We start from the raw sequence: 22,034 nt of genomic DNA on the forward strand, positions 1-22,034 counted from the left end.
ATTAACTCAATTCTAGGGGCCGCTCCTGACAAAGCTGCATTTTTTGTGTACCATGCCAAAGGAATTTCCAGATTTGCGCCCATCCTTCCTCCTTTATTTAAAGGAAGTGGCTACTTGGTAAACCCACTTGTCTTTTGTCGGCCAAAGTGACCTGCACCAGAAACCAGAACTGTTTTCTCACTGGAAAAGATGAAACTCCTTCAACTCATTATTGGTGAGTAGCTTTACGGATTTGTCACAAAAATATTAGAAGAAACAATTATGTAATATCTGAACTATATATATATATACACTACCAGTCAAAAGTTTGGACACATCTTCTAATTCCATGGTCTTTCCTGATGTTTATTTCTTTCTACATTGTAAAACAATGTTTTACGACTAACCCTCTTCCTACCCCTTATTCCAAATCATGTTGATTTTTTTTTCCAACATTTGACTTACTGGAAGTCAATATTTTGATCATGAAAAAAAAAATACAAAGAATAGTATAAAGTAATTTTTATTTCTTGGCTTTGGTTGGTTTATTTCTAAACCCAAACCACAGATTTGCTGAGCTTATTGTTGGCATTAGTGGTAATTACATCTTATGAAACACCCTATAAATCTCCTGGACTGTTCTTCACTGACACACCTATAACACATCGTCATCATCAGTGATCATGTGAGCCTGAGGTAAGGAGAATCACCTGGATTCTTCTTGAGTACATGCTCATGCATGCCAAGCCTTTTTAACATCGTCATAAATCAATGCATATTGCTTTGATACAGCCAATTTTCCCATTCTACATGTATTGGATCACTGACAGGTAACAGACATTGATTCTGCAATACTGAGTGAACTTTAATATAAGATATTTTCCAGTCCAAAGCCTTGAAACCCTGCAGCAGCTTTTACTTTTGAGTTGTCTTTCTTTTGTTAGGATTGCTACTTGTATCTATAGAACTTGCAAATAACAAAATGTAGTATTTGACATGGTTCAGCTGAGATTCAGGTACTGAGTGTTCACAAGAATCTGAAACAATCATGTGAAGATACTCACCGAAACAGAAACAAACTTTTTTTCCAGTCTCATCTGTCCGGATTTGTTGAGTCTGTACCCATGACCGCCTCAGACTCATGATTAGATAACTGCAGGAATAGCAGGTGGATGTGTTCCTAAAACGTGGATATAATTTATAATTAAATGATTTTTTAAATTTTAAACAAAACTTGTGGCAAAAAGACTGCAGTTTCTCATTATAATACAAATATTATATTACATCAACTAGCACGATTGTAAAAGATGCCTGGACATTTTTTGGGGAAAAAAACATCAGCAATCATGAACATACTTAATAAAATAAACCTTCCTTTTTTCCCTGATATTCTTTACTGCGATTTATTCATGTCACTTGACTTCTGTTTCCTGTTTCAGGGGGAATCTCAGCCTACAACGCTGGAACAAATGTCCGAACCTATGAGAGAATGGACATTGGGACCACAGGAAATGATTATTCTAATGATGTCGTGGCCAGAGCCCAGTGGTTCAAACGCAACGGCTACTGAGCAACATTCATATTTCCCACAATGAACTGCAAACTGTTCAATAAATCCTTATTTTGTATTGATAAAATAAAATAAAAATAATCCTTGTATTGATCGTTGATGTTTTGTGTTGTTATGTAGCTGTTTTATGACTCTGTAATTGTTCTCAGGCATCAATGACGGTGCTGGTTGCAGATATTGAAAGCATTAGCATCAGTGGGGAGTATTTTCACCTCACATTCCTGAGCTCTGGTTACAAATAAAAAACAAGTTTTACATGTTCTTCAAATGTATGTATATGGGTTTCTTCCAAAACATGCAGGTTGGTGGACTGACTACTACTCTAAATTTTTGATATATGAGGGAATATATGAGGAAATACAACATACTAAATAAAATTTGAATTCTACATTAAAATCTGGAGACATGACATGCTCATGGATAAATATTAGACAGTAACAGAAGTGGTAAAAGGATAGAGGACACTTTGTTCAGAGTTAATTAAAGCAACATCAATCAATCTTGTCATATTTATAACTTTAATAGATGTAGGAATTAAAATATGACTATCTACTGAAAAGGATTTAAAATAAAATTCCAGTAATAAGGCAAAAACCAGATCCACCCCCTTTTTTTTGTCCTTAATACTTCAGCAGCCATCAACTTCAAGTCAAGTCAAATATTTTTTATTACATTCGAAGGGAACAATTGTTAGCCAGAAATGCTGTACATAATATGATATAGAGTCAATAATATCTTAAAATAAAGAATAAAAATAAGCTCAGAATCAACAGAACCTCAAAGGAAAGGGGAGATGTTGATATGTCTATACTCATAGTGTATCTAGCTGGCTAGTATCTTCCATCCATCCATTTTCTATACCCGATTTATTCCTAATTGGGGTCATGGGGATCTGCTGGAGCCTATCCCAGCACACATTGGGCAAAAGGCAGGAGTACACCCTGGACAGGTCACCAGTCCACATATAGGCAGACAACCACACACACTCCTATGGGCAGTTTAGAATTACCAGTACCCAGAGTAAACCCACACAGGCACAACATGCAAACTCCACACAGAAAGGCCCCCTGCCTGTTCAAAGACAGGATTCAAACCCAGGACCTTCTTGCTGTGAGGCAACAGTGCTAATCACTAAGCCACCCTGCTGCCCTGGCTAGTATCTTCCAAACAGAAAACAGAAAAACAATCCTAAATCATTCATTTGTTTAATGCATTGCAAGAATCCAAATGTTTGTTATGATATTCCGAAAAAATCACATCTAAGCATCACTACTAAGCATCTGCAATTTTTTTTGAGCCGAGAGGCTTCAAAAAACATTCAGACATTTCCAGTAAGGGAACATGTTGATGTCCAAGGTTTTTGCAGTGTATTGTGGGTGTTTTTTTGGGAGCGAATGTTCCAGTGCACTGGAAGGGTTTTGCGCTTAAGAAAGATAGAGAGAGGGAGAGAGATATAGAGATAGAAAGCATACCTGCATGCATTTCATTCCTAGCAACGGCAATTTATACCAATTATTAATACCGTATACCAATACAGACACCTTCTGTAGTCTAGATAGAATTTCTGCTCTTTCTACATTTATAAAGGTGCTCATGAAACAATCTAAGCCAAAGCTGAAAGCATTTGATCCAATATGCAAGTTTATTTCTGTGCAATTGCTCCAAAATTCTTTATCAATTGCGAGTGCTGTTTCCAGCTGTTTCCTAATATACATGAGAATGTGTGTGTGTGAGAGAGTGACAAGAAAGTAGCAAAACTAGTCATAGCCTAGCATTATTGGTTGCATATTAGTGTATGTAAGCTACATGTTCAGATGTGTGATAATAATACTAGAAAACCATTAGTGTTTTTATTTGTGCCAGGGTTCTTAGTATTGTTTCTTCAGTACTGGTCATTATTTGTTGTATTTAAAGATTTATAGCTTCAGGATAAATCATGGAAACGTGTGAAGGTGGATCTTCTGCCTCAGTTGGTGAGAAACAATGTAGGATTTTTACATTACAATGCAGGAGACTAGAGAGATCCACACTAGGATTTCTCTAGTTTTGTTCTATATCAAGGTGACATCTCTTTGATTAGATTTGTTAGATTAGATTCAAAACTTTTCCTCACTTCTTCATAAATTTATACTCATCAATGCGTTCTCTCTGACAGGTATGTACCATAAAGTACACATTTTAGCACTGAAGTCATTTTAGTATGTATGTAGTTCTATTGCATGTTTCAGATCCAATGATCACACTGAGATGTTGCAGAAGGTAAGATATTCTAAATGAAATGAGGATGATGAAGGTATTTAGGCATGTGAAATACAACTCCAGATCAAGCTCAATATATCAATATAATAAATTCAACATCAATTTTGTGAAAAATTCTTACAATGTTATAAGGATGTGTAGCATTGCTACCTCATAGCTCTATCGTGAGGTCAGGTCTAATCTGAGCAACAGTAGCTCGTCTGTTGGATCGGATCACACGGGTCAGCTTTCGCTCCCCACATACATGAATGAGCCTTGGCCTCCCATGACCCTGTCGCCGGTTCATCACTGTTCCTTCCTCGGACCACTATTAATAGATACTGACCACTGCAGACCGGGAACACCTCCACAAGAGCTGCAGTTTTGGAGATGCTCTGATCCAGTCGCCTAGCCATCACAATTTGGCCCTTCGTCAAACTCGCTCAGATCCTTACACTTGCCCATTTTTCCTGCTTCTAACACATCAACTTCGAGGATAAAATGTTGACTTGCTGCCTAATATATCCCACCCACTAACAGGTGCCATGATGAGGAGATTATTAATCTTATTCGCGGCACCTTTCAGTGGTCATAATGTTATGCCTGATCAGTGTATTTGTCTAATATTAAGTAAATCACATACATTAATAGACTTTATTTCACATTACGGATATCAAAACATTCTCAATTTCCCTTGACAAAGCCAGGGATAAGAGATAAAAGCACTTTTCAAAGAATTTGGGGGGTGGGTTGGTTTAGTGTGTGTGTGTGTGTGTGTGTGTGTGTGTGTGTGTGTGTGTGTGTGCTGAGAGAAGGTGAAAGAAAAAGGTCGTCCTTCACCGCTATTTCTGTATCATAAATATTTTTGCTAAGCCAGTTTAGTATTAATCAGCCGTTTCCGCCATTACTCATGAACAACTGGGGAGATACAAATGGTGAGAAACAAGTTTTGTTTCTTGATTTAATTTAAGTTTTAATGCTGTTTTAAGTTTTGTTTTCTAGGAAAACGAAACAAAAACACTTTTGTTTAGTTAAGAAGGGATGAAAATTACGGAAACTTTCACAAATCTGTATCGACTGTTTGAAGTAGCATATACTGAAGTAGCATAAACCAAATGTTTACTTTTTTAAAGATTTACAGAAAGGAAAGTGCGCGCGTGCGCAGTACAACCCGAGCAGCCCGTTCGCTTATCCCAGTCTTTGCACATACGCAGCGCAAATGGATGAGTGCGCGTCTGTACTGCGCATGCGTTAAAGTCCTAGTACAATAATTACAATATAATGTTTTTGTGTTCTTATTTTCCTGACAGTTATTATGGTTGACTGCAAATCTATGATGATGTTACTCTTCTAACAGTCACCCTTTCATTTATTTTGTGACTGTAGGCTATCATTGCCAAAACACAATTGTAGCTCTAAAGTTTTGTCACACAATCCCTTTTTAGTAGTAACTTAAAATACCGTTCTTAAAAAATTAAAAAATTCTGGGGTATTGCTGTATATGCTTGTATGCCTGTTCACCAAAGTAATAGAATTAGGAATGCAAACATGTCATAGAAACTTAACTTCACATGACACATGTGATTTGTCAACATGTAGTTTTATCAGTAAAAAAGCTCACACTTATCCTAAGCTTAGTTTATCTATTTTGTTTTGTCTAGGATGCGTTTTCGGAGATCTCATGCGGATCACCACGACTGGAGCATCTCCACAAACAGCCTCCCAGGACAGATACACCATAAGTGGTATGTTGGTTGACTTTCGTTGTACCTGTGTCTTGATATTTTTTGAATGCTTAGAATGTTTTTACATATTGTTGCTAAAGGTGTGGAAGCCTCGCATAAAATGGCTGAGGTTGATCTGGAGAGGATGAACCAGTACAAGACCATTATCATGAAAGTTGCCAGCGCTAAAAGGATGGACCCAGCTGTGATTGCGGGCATCATATCCAGAGAGACGAGGGCTGGATCGTGTGGATCGGGGCTTGTTGATGGCTGGGGAGATCAAGGCAATGCCTTTGGGCTTATGCAGGTTGGCTGAAACAGCACATGAATGATGAGAAATTGCTTTCTGTAATTGTTTAATTCTAGCAGTCTGAGCTGAAATGTCTCATGTAGCACCAAACATCGTTACTGTTCCACCTTAAATGACTAAATGTTGTTCTAACACACAGATGATTTGTTATAAAATTTTCTTCAGGTTGACAAACGTTACCACTGTCCAGTAGGGACCTGGAACAGTGAGGAGCACATCATCCAAGCTACTGATATTTTAATCACTTTTATAAATGCTATTCAACAAAAATTCCCAAATTGGTCCAGGGAGGATCAATTTAAAGGTATATACCCTCAGATGTATGTTTTGTGTAAAACAGGTATCTGTGAATGTACTCTAACTTCAATTTTAATACTGTGCTACATCAACTATACTGACATTTTGATTTGTTAATAGTCAACCAGTGCTGTTGATTCGGATTGGTCAGAAGGTGTTGATTAATTTTCCTTTATAGAGCAGCATGGTTTAGATAATAGTTCAGTCTACAAGGTTTATTAATCTTTTAAAAATATCATTTCCATAGTAACAACATACACAGAACTTTGTGCTGGCTTGTTTCTCTGTAATATGAAATGCTGCACATTTTATTTTATTAACCTTCTAACTATTATAACATGAGACATAAGAGGAACTAACTAACAATCAGAATATGTATATATGCTTCAGGTTCGGATGCATCACACTACTACATTACTGATTATTTTCCCATTACAGCATGCTTTTTCAGGTAATCTTGCTTACTCAGCTGAAAGTAAACAGTTATGTATTCACTAAATGATGTTCTGTTTCAGGAGGAATCGCAGCCTACAACGCTGGCCCAGGAAACGTTTGCTCTCATGAGGGCATGGACATGAAGACCACAGGGAAGGACTATGCGAATGATGTAGTGGCTAGAGCACAGTGGTTCAAACGCAATGGCTACTGAGCAGTTTATCTCATGATGCACTGTGTAACTCATATAGTACTTACTGTAGAATGATAGAATGATCATGTGGATGCATTTCTTCCTAAGGATCAAACACAGTAATAAAAATAATAGTATTATAAAATATATTTGGCAGTAACAATATACAGCATGTTCATTAAATAAACTGTGTATTTATAGTAGTAACAACAGTCAGTGTACCAGTAGAATGTGTCCACGTTTCACTTTAAATAAAGGCATCACTGCAAATCAATAAAAAGTAGTAATCAGCCTTCTTATAAGGTCTTCTTCTAAGGGCGGGGTCTTCTAAGATGACCCCGCCCATATCCACAGAGCATGAGGGCTTACTGAATGGTTTTAATGAGTATAAAAACAGTAGCGTGTTTACCCATCACGCAAAGCACGCAATTGCGTGGGGCCCCGCGGGCTTAGTGGGCCCCCTACTGGCCACAAGCGGCTAACTCAACTAATGATTGCTTTTGACTTCATTTATTAACGTGCGGCCCAGACACATAGAAAGAATCAACCATGGCGCGCGCTTATCCAAACTTCGACTTCAAAGTAAAATATATCTGGTGTATATTTGTCTCACATAATTCTATATGCTTAATATTACTTTTGTGCAAATCAAAGGAAAATCTTAGGGAATGTTAGGGCGTGTGGGGGCCCAGGTCCTGACTTTGCTTGGGGCCCCCAGAATGGTAATCACACCCCTGTATAAAAATGAATCATATGTTATTCCTTGGCCTTCAGAGTCACCACATCTCAATTCAATTAAACAAGTAGGGTTGAGACTGAATCTGTTTAGGATTCAATCTCAACACTGTTTTCAATCTCAGCACTTTACTAAAGCAAAAAATGTCATACAGTAACATCTTACTCATTAACGTGTTATTCATTCATCCTTAGTAGCTGCTTGGTCAGGGTCGTAGTGGTTTAAATTAGTCCACTAGTTTGTTTATATTTTGTGAAATAGAACCGGTAGGAATAGAACTAAAATGATCTGTTAGAAAATATGACAGGAAGGTACAAACTAATAAATAGATAGATAAATAAATTAATTAAAAATAAACAAATAAATAAAACAATTAAATATTTTTGAACTTGATACTGAAGTTGAAAAACAGCCAGAGCCAAACTTGTGCTGGCATTTCTAGAGTTTTTTCAGTGTTCACAGTGGCATTCTGGTATCAAAAAAAATTAAAAATTAAAAATAAATAAATAAATAAAATAAAATACATCGAAAAGAAAATAAGATTGAATTAAATTAAATAATGAAATAGAATAAAATTAATAAATATATGCTATATATTAATAAAATCAAATAAAACATAAAATAAAATTACTTTGTAAATTCGAACACAGAGAAATATTTTGAGATCTAGATCGACAGATCAGCTGACCAATAGGAGCGGCTATATGGGGAACGGCACGCTGAAGGCGGGGCTTCAGGAGCTAAACAGGAAGCAAATCCGACGAGGGAAAGTGTGAAGTCTTGGCTTTAAAATGCAGACTATTCAGGAGTTTTTATGTGATGTCGCGTCGACATGTTAATCAGGCTAAGGATGTTTTCTCTAAGCTCTCACATATGGCTGCTTTTATTTATGGTTTACTTTCTGGACCTGTGTATATTTGCAAAAGGTAGCCTGCTAGCTAACAGCTTACTGACACACTGCTTATGTTTATAATGATTCCCCATGCCACTGATTCATTACGTAATTACGTTGCACATCACTTAATGAAGCATCTTAATTAATTAACGTAATCATTTAGCCCATGTTCATTATACTTCAAGTAATTTTGCATGATCACTTGAACCTGTGCTTTTTCTTCTCTTCATAGGGAAATTAAATGTGCTGTACATTATAGCTGATGATCTGAGACCCACTCTGGGTTGCTACTCTGATCCAGTGGTAAAATCACCCAACATTGACCAACTTGCCTCTAAAAGCACCGTATTCTACAACGCTTTTGCACAGGTAGCTTGAGTTTACACACAGAAATAATCATCTGTCTGTTTAATGTGCAAGTTCTCAGCTCTGGTCCTGTCCGGCACCCTGTCCAGCTCCCTGTCCTGTATATTGTACTGGTTTCCCATTTTTAACACATCAGAGTCGACTGCTTGGCAATTTACAAGCTTATGGTGTGTGTTAGAGCAGGGAACATCTATAGATAGGATTCATACATACATTACATACATACATACATACACGCCTAATCCTTTGTACGCCACTATTACCTGTATCGTAGTATAGATATCAATGCTGTAACACATATGAACTTGGTCATGTGACCAAATTGTTAAAATAACTCACCTCTCTTGTATGTTTATAATATTTTGTTAAAGTAATTAAAAATCCTCATGACAGGATTGATTCTGTAGCCGCTGAATAACTTTCTTAATGATCTAGATACGGTGAGAGTATCCTGTACGACCTTGGACTTATTTTAGACCGATTTTATCTGAGCAAGTCTGTGTTAGAGAAAGTCTGCATGGCCTAATAACATCTCTAATCCGGCTCACAAATAAATTTACAATCTAATTGCAATCAAATTGCATGACATTTCTTCTAGTAGGGAAAAATTAGAGCAATAATCACCCTTATTTGGAAAGTGGAAATGTTCAAGGATCCACCCTATACGGTGAAAAAGATTCTGGTCACCTGATCATCACATCCATAATTGGTTCTTTCCCATACACAGCTACCAGATTCTTCTTCAAATGTATCTTACTATATAATATATATATGTATATGTATATGTATATATATATATATATATATATATATATATATATATATATATATATATAAAATGTTGGGTCACCAGAGACTCTATACTTCTCCTGCCTAAAGATTATGATGTATTCCATGAGGATAACAATAAGTCTGTTTCGTACATGTTAGTTAAATGTAAAAGAAGCCTTCTGATAATAAAATAAAATCAAGCACAATTCAGTCTAAAAATTTTGTATAAAGGTTGTTCTGTTTTTTCTTTCTCCAAAGCAAGCAGTATGTGGCCCAAGCAGGACATCATTCCTTACAAGTCGAAGGCCAGACACCACCAGACTGTACGACTTCAACTCCTACTGGAGAGTCAGCGCAGGCAACTACACCACACTTCCTCAGTATTTCAAATCCAATGGCTACAAGACGCTGTCTGTGGGAAAGGTCTTTCATCCAGGTGCCTGATCTTTTCTTTTTTTTTTATTAATTGCCATACACTGATTCACTGGTTTTGTGCCAGGCTTATTGGTATTCAAACATCCCTTCATTCCCTCATTCTGCCTTGTTTGTAAATATGAAATCTTCTCCATTCCCTTAACCTATAACTATGTTGTCTGCATTTGCACTAATAATGTCTTTGTCTTGTGTCTGACATAAAGGCATCGCCTCCAATCACACGGATGATTACCCATACAGCTGGTCTGTACCACCGTATCATCCACCCTCTTTCAGCTATGAAAAGAGGAAGGTTAGTGTGTTGGTGTGTGTGAGAGCCTGCATGCTTGCTACGTCCTATGGGTGTCTGCTTATGAGTTAAGGACGGCCTAATAACATCTCACAAATAAATTTAGAATCTAAACGCAGTTAAACTGCCTGACGTTTCTTCTGCTAGGGAACAAGTTAGAGCGATAATCACCCTTATTTGGAAAGTGGAAATGTTCACTGTATGGTGAAAAAGATTCTGGTCACCTGACCATCACACCCATATATGGCTCTTCCCCATACACAGAACTGAAAGCACACAGTTGTTCAGCATCTTTGTATACTATAGCATTATTATTTTCTATCACTGGAACTAAGAGGCACAAACCTGTTCCAGCATGACACTGCCCCTGTGCACAAAGCAAACTCCATGAAGACATGGTTTGCTAAGAACTGGAGTGTCCTTCCCAGAGCCCTGACCTCAACCTCACTGAACACCTTTAGGATGAACTGGAACAGTGAATGCACTCCAGAGCTCCATCAGTACCAGATCTCATTAATGCTTTTGAACACAAATCCTCATAGCCACACTCCAAGATCTAGTGGAAAGCCTTCCCAGAAGAGTGGAAATTCTTAAAACAACTAGGTGATGGTCAAGCAAACTTATGTCCTTATAGTGTTTCATTGATTGATTGATTGATTGGTTGTGGCGACAGTTGACATTGGACTGCCTGGAATGTGGCTCTTTACCAGTTCCTCCAGAGTTTATTGTGCTTGTTGTAGCCAAAAATCCAAAAATTTGTGATGTGTTTTTCTGACAGAAAACTACTTGGAATTGGCAAATTGAATACATGTCATGATGAGGCCAAAATCTGCTGTAATTTCTATTAATTGCAAGCTACTCCTAATATCGAGGAGTTTGTTTGATTTTGTGTTAATTCCTACCATCACAAAATGGCGAAATCCCATGATTAAATTGGACACGCCTATTCGAATTGCTTTCTTCCTAACCTGAGGATTTATGGAAATGTTCAAGTCCAATTTGGCCTGACTCAAGAAACATTATTTTTTATTATTTGTCACTTTATGGTGATTGATCACCACAGTTCCCAGCCAGATTTTAACCAAAGACTTTTATTAGGGGGCTTGATTGTCTACTGTCTTGATTGAACTTGTCTTCATTACATTCTGTGACATTTTTTAATTCAAACCCGAATTACGACCCAAAAAAATGACAAACCCAAAAAATCTGCATGCAGATATACACACCAGAATTGCTTCTGTGTGAACCTGAGGGAGTTTACGCAAGACAGGGAATAGGAATTAATGATAGTACTTTTGACATTTTTCTCTGTTTGAGTTCAGCAAGTCTGGGATGATTATGATTTCTTCCACAGGAAATGATGTAATGAAGTAAACTTAAAAAAAACAAAACAAAAAAGATTTTTTTGCCTTGTAATTCACCTCGATTGTATGAAAATGTTTTCTGATGCATTCTCTTTTATTTGCTCAGATAAAACTCGAAACCTCCAGGATATTTTGGAGTAGGCATGTGATGTGAAGTCCCAATTCTCCCTTCGCAACTTCACAACTCCTGTATGATTCCGCTTTTAGGTTTGCAAGAACAAAGACGGCACGCTTCACAGTAACTTGCTGTGCTCGGTGAACGTTTCTGAGATGCCTCTGAGAACTCTGCCTGACCTGGAGAACGCAGACGAGGCCGTGAGACTGCTCAAAGCTATGAAAGATACAGAGACTCCTTTCTTCCTAGCAGTGGGCTTCTACAAACCTCACATTCCCTTCAGAATCCCGACGGTACGTGAAATATGTCTTCTTTTTTTTTTTAATGTGTTTGCATGTTAAATATAGGAGGAAATAAAACCCAGCGTGTTTCTGTTTCACAGGAATATCTCAAGCTGTATCCCATTGAGAACATGACCCTGGCTACAGACCCAGATGTTCCTAAGAAGCTTCCAGAAGTGGCCTACAATCCCTGGACTGACATCCGGAAGAGGGAGGACGTCCAGGCTCTGAATGTCAGCTTCCCGTATGGGCCGATCCCTAAAGACTTTCAGGTGCAGCCTCTTCAGAATCATTTCACAGTGGAACTTCGTCATTTGAATGCCCTCCCTTATGAATTTTTGCCTTTTGCATTGGCATAATCATTTTTGGCATGCGAACGAACCGCGTAGGTGGTCTGTTCTATTTTTAGCCCAAGTTTGGTGGCACGACTTCCTGTGAGGACCCTTGACATGGAATGTTTAGCTTGGGTCAGTTCTTTGTAAGCAGCCATACAGTTTACATACACTTCCTATTGGTCATAACTTTGGGCGGCTGGAACGGATTATCTGCATTTACATAATTTCTTATCGGAAAATCCGTATCGCGGTACAAAATTTTCACCTTAAGAACTCGCCTCCAGAACGAATTAAATTCGTATGCCGAGGTACCACTGTTTTAACATGTCCTTTAACATGTTACGTGCTCTTTAAATAACTGTTAAATAACGATGTGTTTTACTTTGGTGAATAGCAACAACAATCTATTATTAGTCTTGTCCTGACACACGATTGGCTGAATGACTAAATGTGAAAAATTGTGCTTATATGTTCACTGTAACTGTGATTCTTGTTTGGTTTTGTAGCTGCGTATTCGACAGCACTATTTCGCAGCCGTATCGTATGTGGACGCCCAGGTCGGAAAGATCCTGCAAGCCCTCGATGATCTGGACCTGGCCAAGGAGACCATTGTGGTCTTCTCCTCAGACCACGGTTTGTGATTTATTTATTTTATTTTCCCCAGAGTGAGAGATAGAGATGTTTAGATATAACACAAGGACAACTACATAGAGAGTTGAGTGCAAAAGTTTGTACCCCCACTGTACCTACATTTGAACAGTTGTTCTAATTTAGAAGCCAATCCTTTATATAATCCTTTACATGTTGAATGTTTGTCCTTTTTGTTAGACAATAGACAAAAAATATTTGAAATTTTTTTTTTCAGTATTTATGCTTCATTCTTTTAATAAAGGTGTATAAACTTTTGCCCCTTATGCCAATATTTATTTACAGTGCTAGTTTCCGCCACTAGATGGCAGTTTTGAAACATCAGGATTTCTCCCGTTTAAAGCCCAAACTCAGACGTTTCCTTTCAGACGCACAAGTGATCTGTATATGAAAACACATCTCAGCCATTGATCTCAGCCTTCCAGATGTCTAACCCCCACCGCCGTAACGTTTAGCGTACCTGCTGACTCACGGCCTGAGAAAAGAAGCGCCGTTTCATTTGAAAAATTATGCTAATGGGACAGCGAATCCTTAATCATAGACACCTGGCTGCTTTAATGAAGCAGACAGCAAAATGAGGCGGTGTATCAGATTCTCACTGCAGCGTGTGTTCCAGGCTGGTCCCTCGGCGAACACGGGGAATGGGCCAAGTACAGCAACTTCGACGTAGCCACCCGTGTGCCGTTAATAGTGTACGCTCCAGGTGTGACCTCACCTCTGCCTTGGCCCGGGGAGAAAACATTCTCCTATGTAAACGTGTTTGAAAACACACAGGAGCGGTTTGACGAAGGTAAGCACACTTGAGGCATCTGTCTCGTTCACCGACTGTGAGAGAGAGTCCTCTGAGAACCATTAGATGAAGCCAATTCTTCCGTATCTGATTTCAATTTGCAGGGAACATTTACTGCCTTTTGCTTTTCAATCGAGCAAAAACGTTTCCTGTGTGTACCGTTGAGCCGCTGCACTGTAAAATACAATAACTTAACCCTGCTTTTTTGTTTTCAATGAGAGCTCCATTGTTATGAATTTACTACTTACCCTTTTGGAATGAGTTAAATGACTTATTTATTTCGATGTTAAAACCTATAAATCTTCCTTTTATTTTTGAATGTAAATACAACGACTAACTGTAATAGTTCTATAGCATAGAAATGATCCATCATTATAACTCTTTTAAATTTTTACAAGCTGTGCTCTTGAATTTCATGCAGAAGTCTGGACCACCTTCCTAAGGGAGCACTGCCTAAATCCAGTGTACGGGTTTGTCTAGCTCAGGGTTGCCTACAGCAGAGATTTGTGTAAAGATCTGTACAAATAATCTTTTTTTTGCCTAAAGTGAAGCACACACACACACCCCTATGTAGTGTCGAGTAGTGTGCAAACTTAATAATGATGTTCTCATGGGGATATGTGCTGCTCTTAATACACATCATCATTTTATATCTTATTCTCTTTGATAACTTGCACCGCAGCTCAAATTTTTTTTTATGCAGTCAAGGAAATCAGCTTACGTGGCTGACAGATAAAACTAGAAAAGCATAAAAGCTGTCCATGCTGGCTGTGCGAATAGATTTTTCCTTTTTTAAAAATTTTATTTTATTTATTTACTTACTTATTTATTAATTTAATTTAATTTAATTTAATTTAATTTAATTTAATTTAATTTTTAAATAAATGTTAGTAGTCAAAAACACCAAAGATTTCTTTATTATTTATTAAAAAAAATGATCACAAGTTTTATGTTTTATGTATTTATTTATTTATTTATTTTATCCCACAGCATGTAGAATTCTTGAATCTGATTTATTAGCATTTGAATTCTAATTCATTTTTATTTTTATAAGCTCATTCATAGGGATCTCTATGGCAGACACTTTACATAATCCTAATACTAAGGGGATTACAAATTGTGTGTTGTGTAAAAAAATGAACAAAAAATCAATGTGAAGTTGTTGATTAAATAAAAATGAGACAAATGACATTTATTTGACGTTCAGACAGAGGAGTATGTATGTATGTATGTATGTATGTATGTATGTATGTATGTATGTATGTATGTATGTATGTATGTATGTATGTATTTATTTATTTATTTATTTATTTATATATATTGTCAAAGAGGTAAAGAAGTGGGTGCAGGCAGGTTGGAATGGGTGGAGAAAGGTGTTTCGGGAGTTCTGTGTGATGGGAAGGTGTACAAGACAGTATGGTTTAGAGACAGTGACAGAGTCAGAGCTGGAGGTAGCAGAGCTGAAGATGTTGAGGTTCTCTTTGGGAGTGACACGGTTGGACAGGATTAGGAAAGAGTACATCAGAGGGGCGGCTCATGTTGGACGTTTGGGGGACAAAGTTACGGAAGCCAGATTAGGATGGTTTGGACATGTTCAGAGGAGGGAGAGTGAGTAGGAGAATGTTGGACATGGAGCTGCCAGGCAGGAGGCAAAGAGGAAGGCCAAAGAGGAGGTATATGGATGGAATAAATGAGGATATGAAGCTAGTGGGTGCAAGAGTTGAGGATGCAGAAGATAGGGATAGGTGGAGAGAGATGATTCGCTGTGGCCACCCCTGAAGGGAAAAGCCGAAAGAAGAAGAAAAAGATTTATTTATTGTTGTATAACCTTCACAAGAGAAATACAGTCAAGGCAGTTGAGGCATTTTGAGTATAAACATCTGATGTATATCTTTTTTTAGTTTTTACTTTTAATGAAAAGTAATGGACTTCTGGACAATGCAGTAATTCAGCTTTGTCCAGCAGTGCACTCATCATGTTTTATTTCTTCCTTACTGTATTCAACATCAACAGTTAAACATCGACACTCCTGTCCTCTGCGTTCACAGTGAAGCTTCCTTGACTTCTGTCTTTTGTCAGGATTTTGCCGGTGCTGGAATTCGGCCAAAATGGTGTCAGTAACTTCCATGTTTCTGCTCTTTTGAGGCCCTGTAGAAAGTGTTTTTTATAGGAACCATATGCAATAGAGAACCCGTCCAGGAAATCTACAGAAACAACTGTCTTATGTCACTGCACCTTTTGAGCATAAAATTTGAGAATTTCAGCCAATTTCATTTGTCACGTAGATAAATTTCACGTTACTACAGAAATACCACAGAGAGGTTTATATGTAAAAACTCACAACTGATGTGATGGGTGCACCTCAGAGATGAACAATGATTGCAACATCAAGATGAGGGAAATGATTCTGTCCGTTTTTAAGACTAACCTTCTTGCCGTTGTTAGTTGCACCACCATTTACACCCACAATGCTTTATCAAGTACTGCTAAAGTATCACAGTTGCAGGAATCACAACTCTGAGTCACACGATATAGGAAAATAAGTCATTTCTGATTGCTTTATGTCATCTGGCTTTGTCTCATTCCATTATCTCCTTACACTCTGATTCATCTCAGGCTATCTGGTGCGCAGCGCCGTGGAGTTAGTTGACGTTTTCCCTACCCTGGCGTCTCTGGCCGGCCTCGCCCCTCTTCACCACTGCCAGTTCCCTTCTTTTAAGATCGACCTTTGCACCGAGGGTTCGAACCTCGTACATCTCCTTGGGCGGCATGAGCACACAGCCAACCATGAAACGTATGCCTTCAGCCAGTACCCTCGTCCTAGCGACACTATCCGGGAAGACTCGGACCTGCCTTCGCTCGCCGATATCACCGTAATGGGTTACTCCGCGCGCACCACTGACTTTCGCTTCACTCTGTGGGTGGGTTTCGACTCCTCTCGCTTCTATGCCAATCTGAGTGACGTGCACGCCGGTGAGCTTTACATCCTCTCCAAAGATCCGAACGAGGACAACAACCTCTACGACGAACAGGATCCCGCCAAAGCGACGGTGCTGAAACTGGGCGTACGCCACCCGTGGACGGAAAGCCTCAAGGAGCATATGCTGTACTTGAGAAAGACATTGAAAAAATCACTTTTTTAAAAAAAATTCACTCTTGACAAATTTACAATTCTGATAAAGGGAAGAGAAAATGACCTCCGAGACACATCTTTTGTTGTGATTTCAACACTCGGCCAGTTCATTCATGTGGTGTTGAACAGAGATGGAACGTAACACAAAAAGGAGAAATGCATTTCATTTTAACAGACAGCTATAAAGATTGAACACTTATCTGAGAACGGTAGAGATTTTAGCAGTGCAGCAAAACACTGATGATAAAGCAACTAACTTGATAAAACATTCATTTATAAAAAAACCTCACTCAGAGATGAACAATAATCAAGGTAAGGGAAATGGTTGAGAGTTAAATTAGCACCGTTTACTGCTTCTCATGCCTTCAGTGTTTTAAAGACCACCTCACACCTTTTTTTTTGTTCTTCTCCTTCCTCCTCCAGTTGTCATTTGCAACACTGTTCACACCGACAATCCTTTAATTACTTTCAATATCAGATATTCATGTGGAAGCTAATAAACATATATTTTTCAACCTCAACACAAAAGCAAGTGTCTGTCCTGTTTTTTTTGTTTTTTTTTCCCTCCACCCCTCGAATGTGTTTTTATAAATGTGCAGCAGGAGTGTGCTGCTGAGGGTAATCCTCAGGGAATGGCGACGCATTCGGTGCCAACAAACAGCCTTCATTGCCAGCTGCTTTCATTTTCGCTGCTTTCGTTAAAAGCAAGGTTCACGCAGTCGGATATGGATCCACATGCTGATTGAAGCTGATATATAAACTACACACATGAAAATTAGCATTTGTGTCCCGTACGCTAGATAGACAAGGCTTTAATTTAGGCCTTTTAGGCAAGAAGTATGGCTTTAATTTTGTATTGTGTTTTCAGGAATAATTACGCAATTCCGTATTATATTTAAACAGCAGCGTTGGAAATGATTACAAAAAGCGCTCCGTGCGTTTTTCTTTATGCGCGTTTATATTATCCACTTGTCACGTCCTCCATGTAAATGGGATTATGCTGAAGAAGACAAACACTCGGAGAAGGGGAGAGAATTTGACTTAGTGATGATAAATGATTTGTATTAACCGTATTAGTTGCAGTGTGATTCCTAACAGGGAATCAATGCAGACACGGTTAGGGATCACCGCTCCAAATAATAAACATTGATTTCCATAACCACGGCTGGTCTACGGCGTGGCTCTAACTAATGACGTGCTGGAGACTTCCGAAGTGGAGAACTGGTTGCAAATGTGTCTTTGAAAAGAAAAAAAAGAAATGATATTTTTGGGTTAGAGCCAAAACGAAGCAGCGGTTGGCAAATTTCTATGAGATTTATCTTGTTCTAGTATAAATTTATAAGAGGAACATGTTTTGTAGACTCCTTTCACTGTAAACTAAATTCCATAGACTTCCTCACTAATATTTCTCTCTCTCTCTCTCTCTCTCTCTCTCTCTTTGGTTGGAGTCCTTCACTTTGTTTTGAAAGATGCTTTTTCCACAACTACATCTCAAAAAACCACACAAAACATCTGACACCAGACCACAGAAATCAAGCATTTTTAAAAGGAAGACATATTTTTCTTTCTTTTTTCCCCCCTCAGCTTTTGTGTGGGAAATACGATCGCATTTCTGATGTACGTACATTACCCACTCCATAATCTCCATAATCCTCCATCCTTCTCCCAGTCCCAGATATTTCTAACAATAGAAATGTTTTTTTTTTTTTTTTGTTTGGGCTTTGTTTTCAGCAATCTGTTTGATTTTTAGGTAGATAACTAGATGTTAGCAGTTTGGTGGGATTTTTAAACCACCCCTATTTGTTTAAAAAATAATTATGATATAATGCAGAAAATAATGCAATAATGACTCAGTGAGCATGCTGACTCATGTTTGTGCATCTAGTAATGTGAGAAATTCAGTGGAACATTGGCATCCATCTGTACATCTATCTGTTCATCCGTCCGTCTGTCTATTCCTCCATCCATCCATCTATTCGTCCATCCATTCATCCATTTGTCTATCCATTCAACCATTCGTCCATTCATCCATTTATCTGTACATCTATTTGTTCGTCCATCCATCCATCCATCCATTTTCTGAACCTCTTATCCTACTCAGGGTCACAGGATCCTAAAGTCTTTCCCAGGGGAAAAAGTCAGAGGACACCCTGGACTAGACGCCATTCCATCGCAGGGCGCAATCGCACACACAGTCACCCCCATTCACACACTATGGACAATTTAGAGATGCCAGTTAACCTTCCATGCATGTCTTTGGACTGGGGAGGAAACCCCTGAAGCACTTGGAGAACATGAAACTCGAATGTATGTCGCTCTGGATAAGAGCGTCTGCCAAATGCCAGAAATGTAAATGTAAATGAATTGAACCCTGAACCCCCTGAACATTTGCATGTATCTGTCAAACAGCACATTTTTTCAATTGTTGGTCACCTTAAATAACAGATTTTGGAATGTCTGAAGCTGTGAAAAGACTAAAAAACACATGTACTCCCTGGCTAAACTTCACGAAGCCCAGTTTGAGAACTACTTTTTTATTGAATATCTGTCTTTTTGCTTTAGTTTATTTGCTTCTTACATGCCAGACTCAAAGCCGGGTTTGTGTCTTTCTGCAGTATTTTTATTTGATATTTAATTTTGTTTTGAGAATTTACAACCATTTATATACTTTGAGGAGAAAAACTGGTTTTATTTTGTTGAGGCTTTCCGCTGCAACCTCTGCCAAGCAGCAATATCAAACCCAACTCAATCCCCTGAACTAGAAAGCAACGAGTCCATGTTTATTCTAGCCCTAATGTGGGCCCTATAAAAGACAGCTGGCCCGTATTATGAAATAGTCTGTGACCTATTACTTTTGAAATCAAAGCGGTTTTGATCACAAGGGCTTCCTTGATTAAGCTGGAGATTCTTTTCAGAGTAGAGACCCTAGACGCAGCTCGCAAACATCCAGTGAAACAAACTGGCTTGCAGGCAGCCAGAAAACAGGAATTTACTTTCCTGGATCAAAGGAGAAGTAAAATTGCAGGACGAGTCTCATCAATTTACAGTTAAGAGGGAATGACGGAAATGTTTAGACCAGGCGTCGTCAACTGCATGGCTACGGTTCAGATGCAGATGCAGCGAAGTCATTCAGCGGATTTAAAGGAACACTCAAAAACTACTTGTAGTATTTATTTTAGTATTATTAGTAGTATTTTTTTTTTATTAGCAAATCAAAAGCAATGAACTCTAAATCAGCGATTATAGATTTTTTTAAACACAAATCATCGCCGCTCCTGTAATCAATCACATGCATTTCTGTAAAGGATTCACCTGAAGGCAGCTCTCTCCAGAACGTTTCCACAGATCGTCCTCATTTTTTGTCATTGCATATTAGAACAAAAAAAACAGGCAATGAAAACAAAATGTTTGAAGAGATTTCCGTTTTTTCTTTCTCTGCTTCAGAACAATTCAAACCAGACTTCTCATCTGTTCGGAATCCACCGCTTTAGTCGAAAGTGGTATGGATGTGTCCGTGATTGCGGTAACATTTAACCTCTGTGGAACTCTTTAAAAATGTAATATTGAATTAAGTAATCATTTTCTTTCCAGCTTTCTTTCTGATACTAGCAGCATTTTGATGTTAAATGAGTAACAGATTTGAAAATAATGAACACAATAAACACAAAATGTATATCCTTATACCCTGACAATATTAAAAATACTACTGTATAATTTGGGAAATGGAGAAGGACTTATAAAGAGATCTCATCAACCTACAATATCATTAAAGACACAAAAAGAAAGAATTCAATTCCCTTTTTTCGATGATGTTCAGGAAATTTGAGTGATGCAACTTCCTGTTGCACATATGACTCGATAACAAGGTTGTGAATGATGTCTAAAATAATTAATGATGAAATGATAAAATGATAAAATGACCTTTTTTCTAAAGTCTGTAATGGGTGGCTGATGGAAAAGGATGTTTCATGAATTTCATTAAAGATTCACTTTAATACCAAAAAAAATAAAATGTATTTTAATAATTGCGCTTTAAGGTGAAGTGTAGGTACAGTGAGCTAGGACAGACAAAAAATGCTGTTTTGTTCCATTTACTTTACATACCTACACTATACACCAAAATTATGTGGATACCCATCACACCTATATGCCGTTCTTCATTGAGGTGTGAGATTTTCCTTCATCTGAACTAAGAAGGCCAGACCTTCAGCATGACAATGTTCCATGAAGACATAGCTTGCCAAGCTTGGTGTTCAAATACTTTAGTGTCCTCCACAGAGCCCTGACTCTCACTCAACCCCACTAAACACCTTTGGGGCGAACTGGAACACCAACTGAACCCCAGACCTTCTTACCTGTCATCAGTACCTGATTTCATTAAAGCTCTTTTAATTGAATGAGCACAAAACCACCACAGCCATGCATCCAAAATCTAGTGGAAAGCCTTCCCAGAAGAGTGGAGGGGCTATTATTGGGGGAATAGGATCTTCAGCAAGCACATATGGGTCAAGTGTTTGGTCAATTGTTGGGACATATATTGTGGATACTTACCTTTCTGCCGTTTGGCAGACGCCCTTAACCAGAGTGACTTGCAATTTATCTCATTTTATACAACAGAGCAATTGAGGGGTTAAGGGTCTTGCTTAAGGGCTTAGCAGTGGCAGCTTGGTGGATCTGGGATTTAAACTCAGTAGTCCAGCACCTTAACCACTAAGCTCCCACATCCCAGTGGGATACAAACGACACACCAATTGTCAGACATAAATCTTATACATTAGGTATCAAAACAATAGCTAACATGTCGATCTGCTCCTAGTGACAAAAACAGGATCAGACCTTGTAGCGTTCTTGCTTCACAGTGAAACAGTCATGCCCCAAGGCTACCATCATCCTGAATCTGTTTGCAATATGGCTGCTTTCCTCACGCAAACGATCTCTCCCCATCTTGTATGTTATTACAGATTGTGCAGTTAGGGTTACCAAGAGCTCCTGTGTCTCAGATGGATCTGTAGATACGAGTCAAAATTCGAGCCAGGTTTCACGGTCCACAGGGTTAAAGCCTGTCAGTGGGGATGTCGTTCCTTGCTGACTTTCTCCCCAGGGCTCATTTCCTGCTACACACTGCACTCT

The 22,034-nt window shown here is 38.4% G+C and overlaps 2 protein-coding genes and 1 long non-coding RNA gene across 4 annotated transcripts; all 3 read left to right on the forward strand.

Moving 5' to 3' along the window:
• The first annotated feature begins 108 nt into the window (after window positions 1-108).
• Window positions 109-1,643, forward strand: LOC131357729 (uncharacterized). The gene is made up of 2 exons (XR_009205311.1): window positions 109-214; window positions 1,419-1,643. It is a non-coding gene; the product is annotated as an uncharacterized LOC131357729 (long non-coding RNA).
• Window positions 1,644-4,563: 2,920 nt separating this feature from the next.
• On the forward strand, window positions 4,564-7,026 carry LOC131357726 (lysozyme g-like). Its single transcript, XM_058396987.1, has 5 exons — window positions 4,564-4,722; window positions 5,449-5,532; window positions 5,613-5,818; window positions 5,987-6,125; window positions 6,634-7,026. Exons 1-5 carry the CDS (start codon window positions 4,698-4,700, stop codon window positions 6,765-6,767), a joined length of 588 nt encoding a protein of 195 aa, XP_058252970.1. The 5' UTR covers window positions 4,564-4,697; the 3' UTR covers window positions 6,768-7,026.
• A 1,162-nt stretch (window positions 7,027-8,188) lies between these two features.
• LOC131357723 (iduronate 2-sulfatase-like) lies at window positions 8,189-17,421 on the forward strand. 2 transcript variants are annotated; one of them, XM_058396984.1, is made up of 9 exons: window positions 8,192-8,408; window positions 8,610-8,746; window positions 9,773-9,950; window positions 10,153-10,241; window positions 11,810-12,010; window positions 12,100-12,270; window positions 12,840-12,966; window positions 13,598-13,771; window positions 16,388-17,421. In XM_058396984.1, the coding sequence occupies exons 1-9, from the start codon at window positions 8,315-8,317 to the stop codon at window positions 16,912-16,914; spliced, it is 1,698 nt and encodes a 565-aa protein (XP_058252967.1). In that variant the 5' UTR covers window positions 8,192-8,314; the 3' UTR covers window positions 16,915-17,421. The 2 variants fall into 2 exon arrangements, with proteins under 2 accessions (XP_058252968.1, XP_058252967.1); XM_058396985.1 differs by lacking the exon at window positions 13,598-13,771 and having other exon boundaries at window positions 8,189-8,408.
• Window positions 17,422-22,034: the final 4,613 nt, after the last annotated feature.

The sequence above is a fragment of the Hemibagrus wyckioides genome, linkage group LG08 (genome assembly GCF_019097595.1).
Source record: "Hemibagrus wyckioides isolate EC202008001 linkage group LG08, SWU_Hwy_1.0, whole genome shotgun sequence".
Classification (NCBI taxonomy): domain Eukaryota; kingdom Metazoa; phylum Chordata; class Actinopteri; order Siluriformes; family Bagridae; genus Hemibagrus; species Hemibagrus wyckioides.